Source organism: Amphiura filiformis, chromosome 13, assembly GCF_039555335.1.
Source record: "Amphiura filiformis chromosome 13, Afil_fr2py, whole genome shotgun sequence".
Classification (NCBI taxonomy): Eukaryota; Metazoa; Echinodermata; class Ophiuroidea; order Amphilepidida; family Amphiuridae; genus Amphiura; species Amphiura filiformis.
Window position 1 is genome coordinate 9,072,273 of NC_092640.1, and position 15,748 is coordinate 9,088,020.

Here is a 15,748-nt window from a genome sequence, read left to right on the forward strand (position 1 = left end):
TGACATATTCTAGGCCTTGGTCATCTTGTTTGAAATCAAATGACAACTTGGTCAGTTCATGGAGGCCTTCCCGACCACGTCTGCAAAAGTGCAGTGCGATGTACACGAACACCAACCGCTGTAACCCAACTGGATTAGAGGGTTCCAGTGCTTCAGAATCCATCATCTTGCGTGTAGATCCCTTCCGCAATGTTGCCTTTGTGCTTTGGTGGGCGCCACCTTCCCTCTTTATCAATTTCAGCTTGCCGGTATATACTTTATTTGCCGGGTTGAATCTGGCGTCAGACATTATATTGAAAGTACGATTATGCGGTGCACTTTTCAGATGACGCTGTATAGCAGCCCTCATGCATCTCATGGAAGAGGCAGAATATGGTGTGTTGTCCTGCCGTCTCACCTCTGCGTAGAATCTTCGAAGCAATTGACACAGTTCATCGGGGTCAAGAAGTTCAAACTTGGGGTCCACACTTCTTGCAACACACCAGTCTGAAATGAGATGGGAAAAATCAAATTGAGTGAGCCTGCACATTTTTTCCCATCTCAATTCTCATATCAAAGTATAATTAAACAGAATTAAGCAGAATTTATACTCCATCGCTGAGCGACGAGCAATCGGTATTTGGCCAATGAGGTAGCGCGCTTTTGTTAACCCAACAGAAATCGCACTACCTCATTTGCTAGAAACGAACCAATCGCTTCGTCGCCCAGCAATGGAGTATAAATTCAGCTTTGCTTTGGCATTATTTTTTTACCATTTTAAAATTTATTTGTTTATTTTATTTGTGATTTTGTCCATTATTTTATCTACTTATATATTCATTTCTTTCATATGTTTATTGGACCATTCATCTTTACTTTAGCACTTTTTTCACTCTTTTACTGCTTAGATCTAGCCAAGGTATATTACCTTTGAGTATCTTTATGTATACTTTAGTTTGCATGTTTGTTGCTCTTTCATTCCTGGCATTTTCTATCTCCAAAACCTCATCTGGAGTTAGTTCCAGGAACCGTGCTGATGGTGGAGTCAGTGCTCCTGTAACATAAGAAATAAGGGAGAAATTTGTAGTTTTGGGGCTTTGCAATACATGACACTTCATCATGACATCGTCGAGAAGATTTGTTTGTTTAATATTTACTAACTTTTAGTTGCCTTTTTATGTATTCTTTTTCCCTTCAATGATCAGAACAGTTTGGTTGCATGAAAAATATACACACAAAAATAAGGCTCGAAAATACACATTGTACATGCACTACAATGTACATTGTACATGTACCATTTCGATTGCATACATGTCACTGGGGGCCGAGAGTCGCAGGGTTCATGAATGATAACAATGGTTTAAAGGGTCGGGCTTGTGGTTTTCTTATCTTTCAAGGTTACTCATATGTTATTTATATTTTTATAAATTTAATGACTGTAATTTACCTGGTCCTTCCTGCTTCACAGCGGCCGGTGTTGGTGGCGGGCAGAGTATGCTGCGGGCAGTAGTACTGCTGGTACCGGCAGTGGGCCGAGTCTCCGTAGCAGGAGCCGGCCGCACAAATCGCGGTGTTGTTTGGTTAAATCGCGTGTGCGATTCGGATATTTTGATTGTAGCTGGTGTCCCTGGCATAATTTGGGACGAACCCAGGTTAAAGCACAGAAAATCCGGTTGGTGAAACATCTTTGTTTTGTTTACTTCGTGTTTACTCAAGCAGACGATGACGACCTTTTGGCCTTGAACTGTAGTACAGCTCATGAATATCGATTAATCGGTTGTTCCCTCGACGAATCAGAGCTCTTCTTACATATTTTTCCGATAGCTGGTCATAAACGGTATTCATGACCGGTTCATTCATGCTCTCAACCAATCACGCGCGCTGTTACATTATAGGTATGTATGAACCTTTTATAAAGTTGGCCTCCAGTCAATTCCATATATATCGTTTGACTTCATATGATATCCAGAAGCAGAGATATGGTTGGTTGCGTGAACTTTGCATTTCAAGCCCATACAAATACAAATTTCATGCACATTTGTACTGGAACTCAATATCATATCCGAAGACTTTAATAGAGGTTCATGGTCGACAGCAACATTTTGGGTGTAAAGCAATTTTTGAACACAAGAAACACTTGGAACATTAGATCATGTCATTTGATTTTAGCTTTACTGCAAAAACCCTGTGGATGTGCTATTTGCTAGTATTTGTGATAGTTCAATTTGCCAGATTAACTCAATCCGTCCGTTTATCTGTTTGGTAGGTGAAGTGGGTATACTTTGGTTCACTTCAAGTTTGGTAGTGACGTAGGAACGGTGTCACTGGTTGTAGTATCAAATTACACTTAAAGTTAATCGAGCAGAGCGCATGCATATAAGGGTGGTTTGTTGACACGGTTGTGATGTAACCACGAAAAAGCATTGATGTCACAACCAAAGTTGCAGTGAACCAAAGTATAGATGGAGTCACAGTGTAAAGGGATAAATATGTGATCCTATACCATTTTCCACCCTGATTTGGCAGTGACATCAACACGCAGATGTAGCTTTTTCTCACACACATCTATGCAGCGGCTTTAAATGTGTGCGTGTGTATGCCAGAACTTTCAGTAGACGCTAGCGATTTGAACCCGCGCCCAATGAAACCCGCACTGACGTCAATGCCACATCAGGTTGAAAAATGGTATTGAACCGTTTGGGAGTAGCAGACCTTAGATGATGGTTTGTCAATTATGTGCCAGGAATTATGATGTATCCTTTGTGCAAACCGATTAGCAAAAGAGGATGGAATAAAACTCGTAATTCTCCATTGTAATTTATACACCAAATTCTCTTTAGTTTTATACGAAGGATGAACCAGAATTACAGACATGTATTATTCTTTCTTTATGGCAGGTTGTCAAACAGACAGTAATGACTATTGTCTATGGAGTCACAGTGTATGGTGCTAAGCTTCAGATCCTAAAACAGCTGAGGGAGAAAGAAGGCTTGGATCGCTTCCAGAAATCGTTGGCATCCAAATATCTGGCGAATGCCGTCTTCAACAGTCTGCTGAAGATGTTTACTAAAACCAGAGAGATACAGGTGAGCTAAGGCTATATTGGGCTATTTCATTTAAAATCGACACTACCCCTGTGGAAGATTTTGGAAATATATTCCACAGGGGGAGTATGAATTTCAAGTGGAATGAACACATTAGCAGCTCCATTTGGATCACTTACACCTTCTGAGAATGATTTAATCCGAATCTTTTTACAGAGGGAGGGTGAGTTTCAAATGGAGCTGCCCAATTAGGTATATTGCTGATAGTGATCGATAAATTCTATAGCTTTTGAGCCCTTTTCATTCCCAGCATGCATCATGTTTGCCCAGCGATCTCGATCAGCAATATACCTTATGTGCTCATTCCATTTGAAATTCATATTCTCCCTGTGGCAGATATTTCCAAATTCTTCCACAGGGGTAGTGTGGATTTTAAATGGAATAGCTGTTTGTTATGAATTTGGCAGAATGTCAAATAGTGATTCGTCTGTTTGTTTCAATCATGTCATTTGTTTGTTTATCTAAGTTTGTCCATAAGGGATGCATGATTGGGTCCATGGAAAATCCATGAACCAGGCCTATACAAAATGTACATGCATGGCTAGCTATGTAAAAACATGCTGGTCCTTATAGATAAAAGAAAGAACTAGAAGAAGCAAAGAAACGCAACAATTTTGCTTTTGGATTTTTTAGAAATCCTCAATCACACCCCTGATCAAGCTGTACACTCTGCAGATTGAGTTCCTAGTAGGACATGAACAACCAAACATAATGTCCTCAAACAGTTAATTTTGTTCCCTTTGTTTTGTTTCCTCACACATACATGTAGCTCACTATTTTCTAGTGACTTAACTTCAGCAGTTGGTGGTATTGACTTTCGAGGTACTGTTGATGAGATGCTTGAGCAGCTTGAATCGTCGATTACTTGTGTTCTTGATGCTCATGCACCTCCTCAGGCACGTTCTCGAAGCTTAAGACCACGCTTTCCTTGGTACAATGAGGAAATTAATGATGCAAGGTGTAAGCGTCGTAAACTAGAACGTAAATGGCGCAAAAATAAAACCAATGATAATCATGTTGCTTATGTCGACCAGTGCAATATTGTTAACAAACTCATTCAAACTGCGAAAGAGGTATATCACAATGATGAACTTGAATTTTCTGACTGTTATAAGAATATGTTTGGTATAATGAACAAACTGTTGAACAAAAATGTCAATCTTTACCCAGTTGTGATTCAATGTCTGAACTGAGCAACTCCTTTGCTCAGTTTTTCATCAACAAGGTTGCTAAGATAAGACAAGAACTTGTCTCGGTTTCTGATAGAAATCATGATATTTGTGTTATTGACTCCAATGTAGTTATTGATGTTGAACAATTTGATACTTTCAAACCAGTGAGTGCAGAAGACATTGAAAAGACAGTTCTTGCTTCTTCTAATAAGTCATGTGTGTTAGACACACTACCGATGTGGTTGTGTAAAGATAATATCAAGATTATGTGTCAAGCTCTGGAGGTAGTTGTTAACAAATCTTTTTGTAGTGGTGAATTCCCTTCTAAGCTTCGCGAAGCAGTGGTATGCCCTGTCCACCCTTGACAAAAATGTCCTGAACAATTATCGCCCTGTTTCCAACATAAGGTACTACTCAAAAATCATTGAGAAGATTGCCTCAGTTCAATTACAGGATCACCTTCACTCACATGGTCTCAGGAGGAGTTCCAATTGGCGTATAGGGCGCAGCATAGCACGGAAACAGCATTGCTCTGTGTAAAAACTGACATCATGACGGATATGGATCGTGGCAGTGCGGTGTTTGTGGTGCTACTGGGTCTTTCAGCAGCCTTCGACACGGTGGATCACCAAATCCTGCTCGATCGTTTATCAACCACTTTTAACATAACTGGTATGGCGCTGAGGTGGATTAAATCTTACCTCCAGGGGCGTAGTTTTCGTGTTTCCATCGGTGGTGATCTCTCCGTGTCGGAGGAGGCTGAGGAATCCGGTGATGCTGCATGCACAGCATCGGGCAAGTATAGTCTGGAATTTGGAGTACCTCAAGGATCGGTTCTCGGACCGCTGTTTTTTGTGTTATATACCAACTATATTGGCGCAATCATTTGTCAGCATGGCATTGCCTATCACATTTATGCTGATGACATTCAGCTTTATCTGGCATTTGATCCAAAAACTGATGGAGCTGCCGAATTAGCATTAGCCAAATTGTCGACATGTATTAAGGACATTTATGAGTGGATGACAATCAATATGCTCAAGCTCAACAATTCTAAGACTGAGTTTTTTGTTGCGGCATCCTCACATAACTTGAAAAAGCTGCAAGATGTTTCTCTCAAAATTGATGATATAAATATCACCCCATCTTCTACAATCAAAAAATTGGGTGTAGTATTTGACCAAACTATGTCAATGAAGGACCATGTGAAATCTGTTGTTAAAACAGTTAACTTTCATTTGAGGAACATCTATAGAATCAGGAGATATATCACGGTTGGAAGCTGCCACCACCTGGTTCGTTCGCTTATCCTATCCCGCCTGGATTATGCGAACTCGCTGTTGTTTGGAATTTCAGCTAAGGACAGAAAAAAGCTGCAAGTACTGCAAAACAGGGCAGCTCGAGTCATTTTTTAGATGCAATAGACTTCAGTCCTCAGCACCCCTCATGGAGAGAATTACATTGGTTGCCTGTTAATGAGAGGGTTATCTTCAAAGTGCTGCTTTTGACCTTCAAAGGTATCAACAATCTCACACCTGGTTACCTGTCCTCATTACTCATTCAGTACAAACCAAGCAGGGAAAATTTATACTCCAGTAGTAATTTTCAACTTCAAGTTTCTCAGACTCGACTGTCAATAGGGGACCACGCCTTCAATGTTGCTGCCCCACGCCTTTGGAACTTGCTCCCCCTCCATATCCGCCTTTCACCCTCAGTCAATATTTTCAAGAAATCGTGTTGCTTTTTAATAATTATTGTTGTACATGTAAGTGATATTTATTTTTGCTGTATAATTTTATATTATTGTGTTTTTAACCATGTTATATGCTATTGTACAGCGCTGTGGTAATTTTTGATATAGCGCTCAATAAATGATGTGATATAGGAAATACTAATGCAAAGATTAGGCCGTACCATATGTTTTCCCAGCAGCACAGCCAAATGTTATATAATGTCCTCACCAAGACACAAAACTTAATATATAGTTCTGTGTATTGTTTCCTCAGACCTGGCTCACAGACAGTGCCCAATATTGCCAAAGCCCAAAAATTTAGACCACTTGACATGTGACATCATTGCCCGGCAGTATGCGCGCGAATTATGGCAATTTCCATTGTTCTTTGCCCTGCATTGTGTGTACGCATCATAGTTTGCTCAGGGCACGGGCATTTTAAATCGCCCACCACATTTCATATAGCACAAGAAAGCCATTGAACAGTGCAGCGGTTCATTCAAGCATATCAATAGACCAGTCCCTCACCTTTGTTAATAAACAATGATGTCAAGTGGTCTATAGATAGGATCACACCACATGGTGCCCCAGTATCACAGGCAACAGTATGTCGTCAACAAGAGAGAGATTATTAATTACTATAGTTCTGTGTGTTTTGTTTCCTCAGTCTTGGCTCACAGACAGTGCCTATTATATTGCTAAAGCTGGACACTGTGTGGATTGGGTCACACCACTTGGGTTTCCAGTAGCACAGCCGTACTTCAAACAACGCTATGGCAAATATGATGATGTAGGAAGGTCCAATGTGTAAGTGTTATTTGTGTTTTGTAGTAATTGTCAGTAATGTTAACACTATAGCCATCTCAAAGTGTCACATGACCCACCCAGCGGGTCAGTTAATTGCCTGATGAAGTCTGATTGTTTCAGATGCAACATAGCAAGCTGCAAAAAATGTAAGTTCCAATATTTGATTTAATTCAAAAAATTGACTTTAAAAACTATTAAAACATCATAGTTTTCTGTAATTATGCCTAATGCATGATAGAGTGTGTGGTTGTTTGCCACACACACAAAATCTACCATTTTGGTCCTCGGTTTGTTGATTAAATTAAAATGTCAATTCATCAGAGGTCTGTGTTTTGATAGCAATTCACGATGTCCGCGGTTGTTGGTAAACACAGGTATATAGGTCTTGGGGTGTGTTTGTAAACACTGTCAATGAAAGACGTACACATGAAAAATCTATGTGTAATGGTGGATGTACAGGAAATGTGGAAATTCATGCTTTCCACATTAAAAACAATGTTTGCATTTGGATGTGTATGGTGAGTAAAAACTTAACAATAAACTGTAAGACGAGTAAAACTTCAATGTGTGTGTGTGTCCTCAGATGTATAGTCAAAAGTTGTGTATCACTGTCCATGGTTGCTGGTGTTTACCGGCATATGTGTTTACTGACAAACGAGGACACGCACATGACATTTCACATTTAAACCGTGGACGCTCATCACCTTCAATGTGCATGTGAGATCGTATACTTTTTATTGAGGATATTTATCATACTGCTAAAGATTGTTCGGCTTATAAAAGGTGGAAATTATGCGGGTTTTGTTACTGCGCGCATCAATAAAGTCCCAACTCGCGCTTGTGTAAATTCACATAAGCATGCGCCAGTCACGCATAACGCAACACACAACTAGCATTTTAAATCTCAGCAATTTTAAGCTTAAGGGGGTACTACACCCCTGCCCAATTTTGTGCCTATTTTTGCATTTTTCTCAAAAATTATAGCGCATTGGTGACACATAAGATATGTATATTATAGGGCAAGGACTACAACTACTGCACTGGAAATTTTATTTCAGCACAGACAACAGTTGTGGAGTTACAGTCAAAAATGAGGGAAAACCAATATTTGATCAATAAATCAATAACTACTTGCCTGGAGTTGCTGAATTTTCAGTGCAGTAGTTGTAGTCCTTGCCCCTATAATATACATATCTTACTTGTCACCTATGCACTATAATTTTTGAGAAAAATGCAAAAATAGGCACAAAATTGGCCAGGGGTGTAGTACCCCCTTAATCCCCTTCATACCTATTGACTATTCTTACCACATCTCTCATTGGCTCAATGATATACCCCATTTTGTAACCAATCAAAATAGTTCTTAGAGGCAGAGAATTCAGTTAATTAAATTACAATTGTTTTCTTTCTACTTTTGCAGACAAATAGACACATTGAAACAGAAGAATGGCTTTGCACCCAACTTCATTCATTCTTTGGATTCAACACATATGATGCTCACATCACTCTATTGCCAACAGTGAGTATTTTAGATTTGTAAATTTAATTTGACCTGAGGACAGTGTCGCATGACTCCCCCCAAAAAATGTGACTCTCTTTCCATTGCATGATCATGTATGTACGTAGACCTGACCATCACTACCAGTTGCTGGGCCATTTTGTGCCTCTGTGTACTCCAAGCCGGTATAGGCAATTTGTACATATAGGCATGACCATACCCAAAATATAGAATGCTAGAATCACAAAATGCTCCTTTAAATTTAGAACAGGGTTTGCTTAGGGAGTCAATTTCAGAGCACAAATTATTGCATTGTAATAAATTTATTTCATTTATTTGAACAGAGCTGGAATTACCTATGTATCAGTACATGACTGTTTCTGGACACATGCCAGTACTGTAGATGAAATGAACCAAGTAAGTAGCAGGGTTTGTTTCTTTGATATACAGAGATTTTAAAGGAGAAATATCGTTGGCCAGGCCAACTGGCCAGGTAGGTAGGTGTGCTGTGCTGTGACTATTACCACCAATTACTAAATGTTTATACTAGGATTGGGCAGATGACTTTGTCCTTACATATCACAATGTTCTTCCTGTCTGGACCTTGGGCAGTTGGAAACTTATATCATGGCCATAAAACGTTGAGCTTGTTATAACACTAAGTGAATAAATTCAAATGTGTTGTTTCCTCTGTAAACAGTTCTCTCAACATATGTTTGACTTACTTTGATGCCGTAAAGATTAGCCTATTAGTGCTATAGGCTCCCAATGAAATTGTAGGCACAAACTAAAAGTGACCTCCAGTAAAAATCCTACCAGCAAATAAGGACAAGAACCATTTTTTCTTGTTTGGATTTTCAGTGGAAGGAGCTCTCTATTTGTACATGAAATTGTCCCCAAGGCAAAGTAGCCCATGTGCACCATTAGGCGAATCTTTTCTTTATTTTTTTCCTGGATTTTTCCATGATTCCGGATTTGCATTGTTGTGTAGTACATAAAAGATACAGGATTCTTAAACACTTGAGAACGTTCCTCTAATCTTATTGCTTTTTACCTGTTTGATATGACACGATATCATACACTTTGGGGTGTGTGTGTGTGTGTGTCGACACAATACTTGTATGCGCTATTTGAACCAATCAGAGGTGCATATAGCAACAACGGGACTGATCGATTCTAAGCCCTAGGTAATTCCTTGTAAAATGTGGGATTTAATTTAATTAAAATTTGGTATACTTGTGTTTAATAGATTTATTAGAATGAGAATAAATATATTGTTTTAGCCACTGTCGTGCATCTATCTTCTCTTATAACATGCCACAGGTGCAAAACAACTCAGCTTTGCCTCATTGTTTTACTTAAAGTTGTGATGTTGCTCATGTTATATGAGATGATAGATGCACTCCAGCCAGGGCTGTCGCTAGAGGGGGGGTATGGGGGGTGTGACACCCCCAATACACAAATTTGTCGGCAAAATTTGATTGCTGTCGGCAAAATCATGTGACTGTCTGCAAATGTAGTCAAAGGTATGTGTGATTGTCGGCAAATTGTGAGAGCCATATAACAGATTAATCATGTGTTACGTAATTGTGTTGTTTTAACGTAATAGACCTACTGTGAATGGTATAGTAGTTACTAGTTAAAAAAATTGTTTTGAAAATTATTTTGACTCCTACCCCTCCCCCCCACACTTTTTAGATTTCTGAGCGCCGTCCTGGATAAAAAAATTCTGGGTCAACAAATTACAAAAAATGTCCATCGGCAAACCATACTGTACACCCCCCGAATCATATTGGTCTAGCGACCCCCCTGACTCCAGCGGCTAAAAACAATACCTTTATTCTCTAAATCTTATACCTTTTATTTTGAATTCAGATCAAATTCGTCTTTTTATAAAATATGTACTAATTTTTTTTGCTAGATATGTCGTGAGCAATTTGTCAAATTACATGGGCAGCCTGTTCTGCAGAATTTGTCATCTTTCTTGGACAATAAATATGGAGATATGTAAGTACCTTGTGTTTTTTTGTGTATGTGATGATGTGCAGTTGCTTTTCTTGCCTATAGGGGACATTGTGTATTTTTAACACCAAATGGGGACTTCATGCATACCCAGAAACCTGAGACCAGCCCAGGTGCACAGCAGCAAGAATAGCCCCAAAATTAACTGATTTTAGGCATTTTAGTCATAGACCCTACAGTTGTCAAACTCTCACAGCATAACCCCATATTCCCCATTCTTAATATGCCAAAAATTGACTGTTTACAACTGGGGTCCTCTATGGAGCAAAGTGGAAGTCCCTAACCTCGAACTGTGCGTTTTTGTGCCCGATTGGCCATAATTACCCCGGTTGATACACAGTACATACAATGTGTGTGTGAGGCTCCCATTCCCTATGTTTCTTATGCATTGAGGTATAGGACATTCATCTTTGAGGACAAAGTCTTATTAGTGAACTTTTGCATGACATACCCTGTTCAAAGCTCATATTGTGCACATTTTAAGTAAAACAAAATGCATGTTTTTTTACTACAAGCCTAAAACTAAATGAAAACATACATTTTTTCCTCAATAGACTTGCATTTAAATACCATTTTCACACAAATGCCCATACATTACATGTAAAGGGTTTTTTTTTTTCCATAAAATTGTGCATTTATATACAAACATAAATAAATAAATGTAGATATTTATATAGCGCGTTATGCCGTAAACAGCCTCAAAGCGCTTTACATTTATTTCGCCGTCATTAGAATATGTCGGAACCACGTTTGCAGCCTATAGTGGCGCAGGGTCCATCAGTACAACGACTGTGACTACCCCTAACAGCTTCCAATTGCACCTGGGTGGGGTGAGGCAAGCGACAAGGGCGCAACACGGTGGTGGAATGGGGAATCGAACCCACGCACGTCGAGCAATCTCTCAGATTATGAGTCCAAGGCCGTAACCACTGAGCCACCGTGCCCATGAGGCACATAGGGGTGTGTCATACAATAGTTCACTAAATATAAGGCCTTGTCTTTTATAAGGCCTTGTCTTTTAAATTATGAAATATGTGATTTGAATTATAAAATGTCCGCTGGAAACAAAGGTGCTGTGTTCTCACAAGAATTCATTGATAGTCTTACCACCTCCATTTCACTTTGATTTGATGACACACCTCAACAGAAGGCAGAGTTTTCAAGTTTTCCATTCCGCTTTGTGGGGTGCTGTACACAGATGGTTCTCAATGTAAAGTCATTTGGGAGTAATTAGGGTCATCTGGGGTCAAATCACAATAGATTATTGCAGGACATGACATTTGTGGGAACGACCACCGAAGCTAGACAACAAAGGTCAAGTTCATTTTGGGTCATCCGGGGTCAAATTGCTATAGATTGATATTTGGTGGGAACGACCACCGAAGCGAGGCGACAAAGGTCATTTTGGGTCATCCGGGATCAAATTGCTATAGATTGTTGCAGGTTCATGACATTTGGTGGGAACGACCACCGGTTAGACAACAAATGTCAAGTTCATTTTGGGGTCATCCAGGGTCAAATTACCATAGATTGGTTCAGGTTCATGAAATTTGGTGGGAAGGAGCACTGAAGCGAGATTCTAATATATTAACTGACTGGAAGATTTCAGTGATTCCAGTCAACCACACAAACCAAGAATTCTTTTGTTCTTAAAAACCGCAAAAGACAGGTGACCGCCTAGTAGGCTATAATCTCAGTACTTTCTACTCAAACACACAGATATGCATAAACATTATAAATCTCACTCTTCTGTTTGACACATAGATTGTTACTCCTTTCTCACTTGTCTTTTCTTTAGAACGATATCAAAATCTGTGAAGAAGAAACCTCAGAATGCAGAAATACAAACCATTGGTGACATTGTTAAGCAGGTGCCAAAGCCAGGAGAGTTTGATCTCACCAATGTACTGCAGTCCACTTACTTCTTCAGTTGATGTGAATTTTGGATTGTAGACACAACATGTTTCTTCAGTTGGAGAACTTTGGCCTCTTGCATCAATGTAATTTTTCAGTTGATAACAACTTTGGCTGCTTTGATCACTTATTATCTTCAGTTGATGATAAATTTGGCTTTCCAAGTCACCATATCTGGATGAGATGAGAATGTCTGCCACAGACAATTAACAATTGATGAAAGTTTTGGCTTCCGGAGTCAACATATTTCTTCAGTTGAGGGTTGATGAGATTAACTTTGACCTCTTGCATTAACATTTCTTCAGTAGATGAGAACTTGGCTTCTTGAGTTTACAGACATGTATTCTTCCAGTTGATGAGTATTGTGGCTTATTGAGTCATCATATATTCCTCCAGATGAGCTTCCTGAGTCAATACATTTCATCAGTGAATGACACTTTGATTTTTAAATGTATTTCATCACTCAGTGAAGACTGTGGATTTTTGCCTCAACAGTTGAAAGAGTGAGGCAGTGCCCTAATATAATTCCATATTTCACATTTAAGGGGATTATTTATAAACATAATAATTTATTCACAATTCTCTGAATATGAATTTTATAACTAATTATAAAACAAAATTGCCGTTGGGGCAAAAAATTAAAAAATGGGTTACACATTTAGTGTGTTACGGTGATAAAGAAGCATGGTTGGTAAACTTGCACATAGGTAATCTTATCATTATTCAACAATAAGTGAACAAATTGAAACACTCTTCTTGTAGTAATTTATCTTTATTGTCACACACAAGATGTCTTCCAGGCTACAACCATGGCCAAAATGTGTTGGGACACTTATGGAAAACGTACACTATATTATGGCCTTATTTCCATTATTGTTAACGTGATAAAGTGGAGGTTTCTTTGTTGACAAGCCTAAACCTTTTCCTAACACCCCAACCTCTCCCCTTCCCCACCAATCAATGTTGGGTGCCACTAGGCGTGTGACCAAAAAGGTAGGATTCAACATTGATCGGGGGAGTGGGGGCATATTTACATTACCCTATCAAAACTGTCCCAACACTTATGGCCAGCATTGTAGACAAACTTTGTCTCTCTTTTTCAAGAGTTGCTATCTAATATTTTGTCACCCTAATATAATTTGCTGATTGTATCTTACTATAAATAGGGGTATTTTGTTTGTTTGTGGGTGTGTATGTGAACGAACCAGCTCCGTCAGTTTTGATCCAAATGTCGCCAAATTCAAACGGGAAATCGAGGAATATACGACAATGTGTTTAAAGTTTATTTGGTTGAAAACGGTCAAGTATTGGCCTCAAAATAAGTAAAAAAGTGATTTTTTTTTCGGGCAAATTTATAGCGGTAGTTCGTTTCGGCCAATGCCAACCAACGCTGCGTCATGTGTCTAGCATAAACAGCGCCATTAGCGCGTCGGCGTACACGACGCTAGCCGCTTGACTTGCACGCGCAGGGTGCGGCGTCGCATAGCCAACTTTCGCACGGGGTTATGGTGATACGGGATAACGGCATTAGGCCTACGAAGACATAAATCGTAAGGGTACGGAAAAAAGAAAAGAAATAAGGACACAAAATGGTAGGCCTAATTTTCAATGAGTCTACCTGTACAGTAATTCGTCCTGTTTGAGTGAACGCTTCCATTTACTCATCTAGCGGCCGCTAGTACACCTAATTTGCACCCTGGGCATAAGTCAGTCATTTTCAGTTTTTGTCATGTTTTATTTTCCATCTTACATTGTGACCTACCATTTAAAAAGCAATGTTTCAAATTGTGAGAAGAAAAAATGTTTACAACAATGCCCCATAGGATAGTACATATACTTGCAGCAAGTTGTGGTTACCACAATTCACCGCATGTTTTGCCTGCACCATCTAAATGAAACATATGGTGTCAATTTTTACTGGGGTAATGATAAAAAAGAGCTTTCTTCAGATACCTAAATCTCGGTTTTGATGAAGGAAAATTGGGGATGATGCTGTCGATCAGGTCATAACCCTTCAAAATGATGAAATAACGTAAAAAATGTCCCAAAAAGATTAGAAGTGAACCACATTTGTGATGGTACGACAAAACAATGCAATGTTTTCAGATACCAAAAGGCAATTTCGGTGCCCGGGATATTTGAATATCGCGTGGTGAGAGACGGCTGTTTTTATTTGTTTTCAAGGTCAATATGAGTTTGTTTTAAATTTTAAAAATCTGATTCATGCTTAATAATTATTTTTCTAACATGTAAGCCATAATGTTGTGATTGCCAGAGTGTTCCTTTTTGGGGCAACCAAACACAAATCAAATTCTCAAAATGCAGTGTATCTGAAGTTGAAAGTTCATTTTATTTAGACATTTGATGGAACTTGGTTGTACATGTGCCATGGATGAATAATAGAGCACGAAGTGCGATGGACTTGCAACTCTGTTCACCGACGTGAGGCCAGTGACAAAAAATAAAGTCCTTATATAAATATGTGATTTACGTAGCCTATATCGCTAGCTATCGTTGGTAGCAGCAGCATTTTTCTTAAATCATATATTCATTTATTCATTACATGACAAAATGGCGGGCCTGGAGTCAGCTCGCGCATCGTCTGCTTCGGCTACGATGATTTTACAATTAAATACGGATAAATGTGCGATTATTGTCGAAATGAGAGTCCATATAAAAGATAATAGTGTTATTTAACATATAAAGTATTAATTATCATGAAATTTAAAGCTACAATATTGAAAAGACGACATAGAGTAAGTTTGATCAGTACTACGGTGCCTGCCAAGGTACTTGCAGCAAATTTTCCCATAGCCTGTTGGTGGCAGCAGCATTTTACTTCACTTTTCTAAAATGGCGACGCCCAGGGTTTAATTAAAAATTCTTCAATTTATCAATATTTCATGAAAATTTAGCAAACAAACGGATCCCGGGGGGATCACTCACATAAATAGTCTGTACGCATGCGTGACCAAAAAACAAGTAAAAAGGGGTGTTTTTTTAGGCAAGGCAAGTTACGCGCGTGACACATTTAGGGTCTAAAAACACTGATTTTCAAGAATAAGGGTAGTTTTCTGAAACAGGACAACTTGTTTAGGGTACCTTTTCAAATTTTTGGTAAATTATGAGTCCAAAAAGGGTACATTTGTTGCATTTTCACCAGCCAAAATCTCATTAGGGGGTAAATTCTGTATTAAATTACCTTATTAAGGGGCTAAATTTGCTGGTAGGGTAAAACTCGTTTAGGGGGTGTTTGAAAAAATTTGGTCACCCATGCGTACACTGTCATATTTGAGTGCCCCCCCCCCCGGGAAACGGATACAGTCATGATAGTTAATATTTAAAGTACATGTATAAATGGTTATAAAAGAAAGAATATAAGAAACATAAACAAATGAATTGTAGCAATATTCAATATTAATGGCAGCGGCCGTGACTTATCAATGGCGCTGGCGGGTATTACACGGGGAAGCCGAGGGTGTCCCACCTTTTTGCATTGCGCTGGTATAATGAGTTGCAA

The 15,748-nt window shown here is 39.1% G+C and overlaps 1 protein-coding gene and 1 long non-coding RNA gene across 2 annotated transcripts in view; one reads left to right on the forward strand and one right to left on the reverse strand.

Moving 5' to 3' along the window:
• Positions 1–13,574, forward strand: part of LOC140167963 (DNA-directed RNA polymerase, mitochondrial-like) — an 82,419-nt gene extending 68,845 nt beyond the window's left edge. The window contains exons 24-29 of the mRNA XM_072191247.1: positions 2,877–3,065; positions 6,655–6,794; positions 8,215–8,313; positions 8,637–8,709; positions 10,214–10,299; positions 12,113–13,574. Coding sequence (XP_072047348.1) covers positions 2,877–3,065; positions 6,655–6,794; positions 8,215–8,313; positions 8,637–8,709; positions 10,214–10,299; positions 12,113–12,248 — 723 coding nt within the window. The 3' untranslated portion in view covers positions 12,249–13,574. The remainder of the gene's footprint in view (positions 1–2,876; positions 3,066–6,654; positions 6,795–8,214; positions 8,314–8,636; positions 8,710–10,213; positions 10,300–12,112) is intronic.
• LOC140167191 (uncharacterized) lies at positions 318–1,464 on the reverse strand. Its single transcript, XR_011860992.1, has 3 exons — positions 1,427–1,464; positions 908–1,033; positions 318–486 (listed from the first exon to the last, which is right to left on the reverse strand). It is a non-coding gene; the product is annotated as an uncharacterized lncRNA (long non-coding RNA).
• Positions 13,575–15,748: the final 2,174 nt, after the last annotated feature.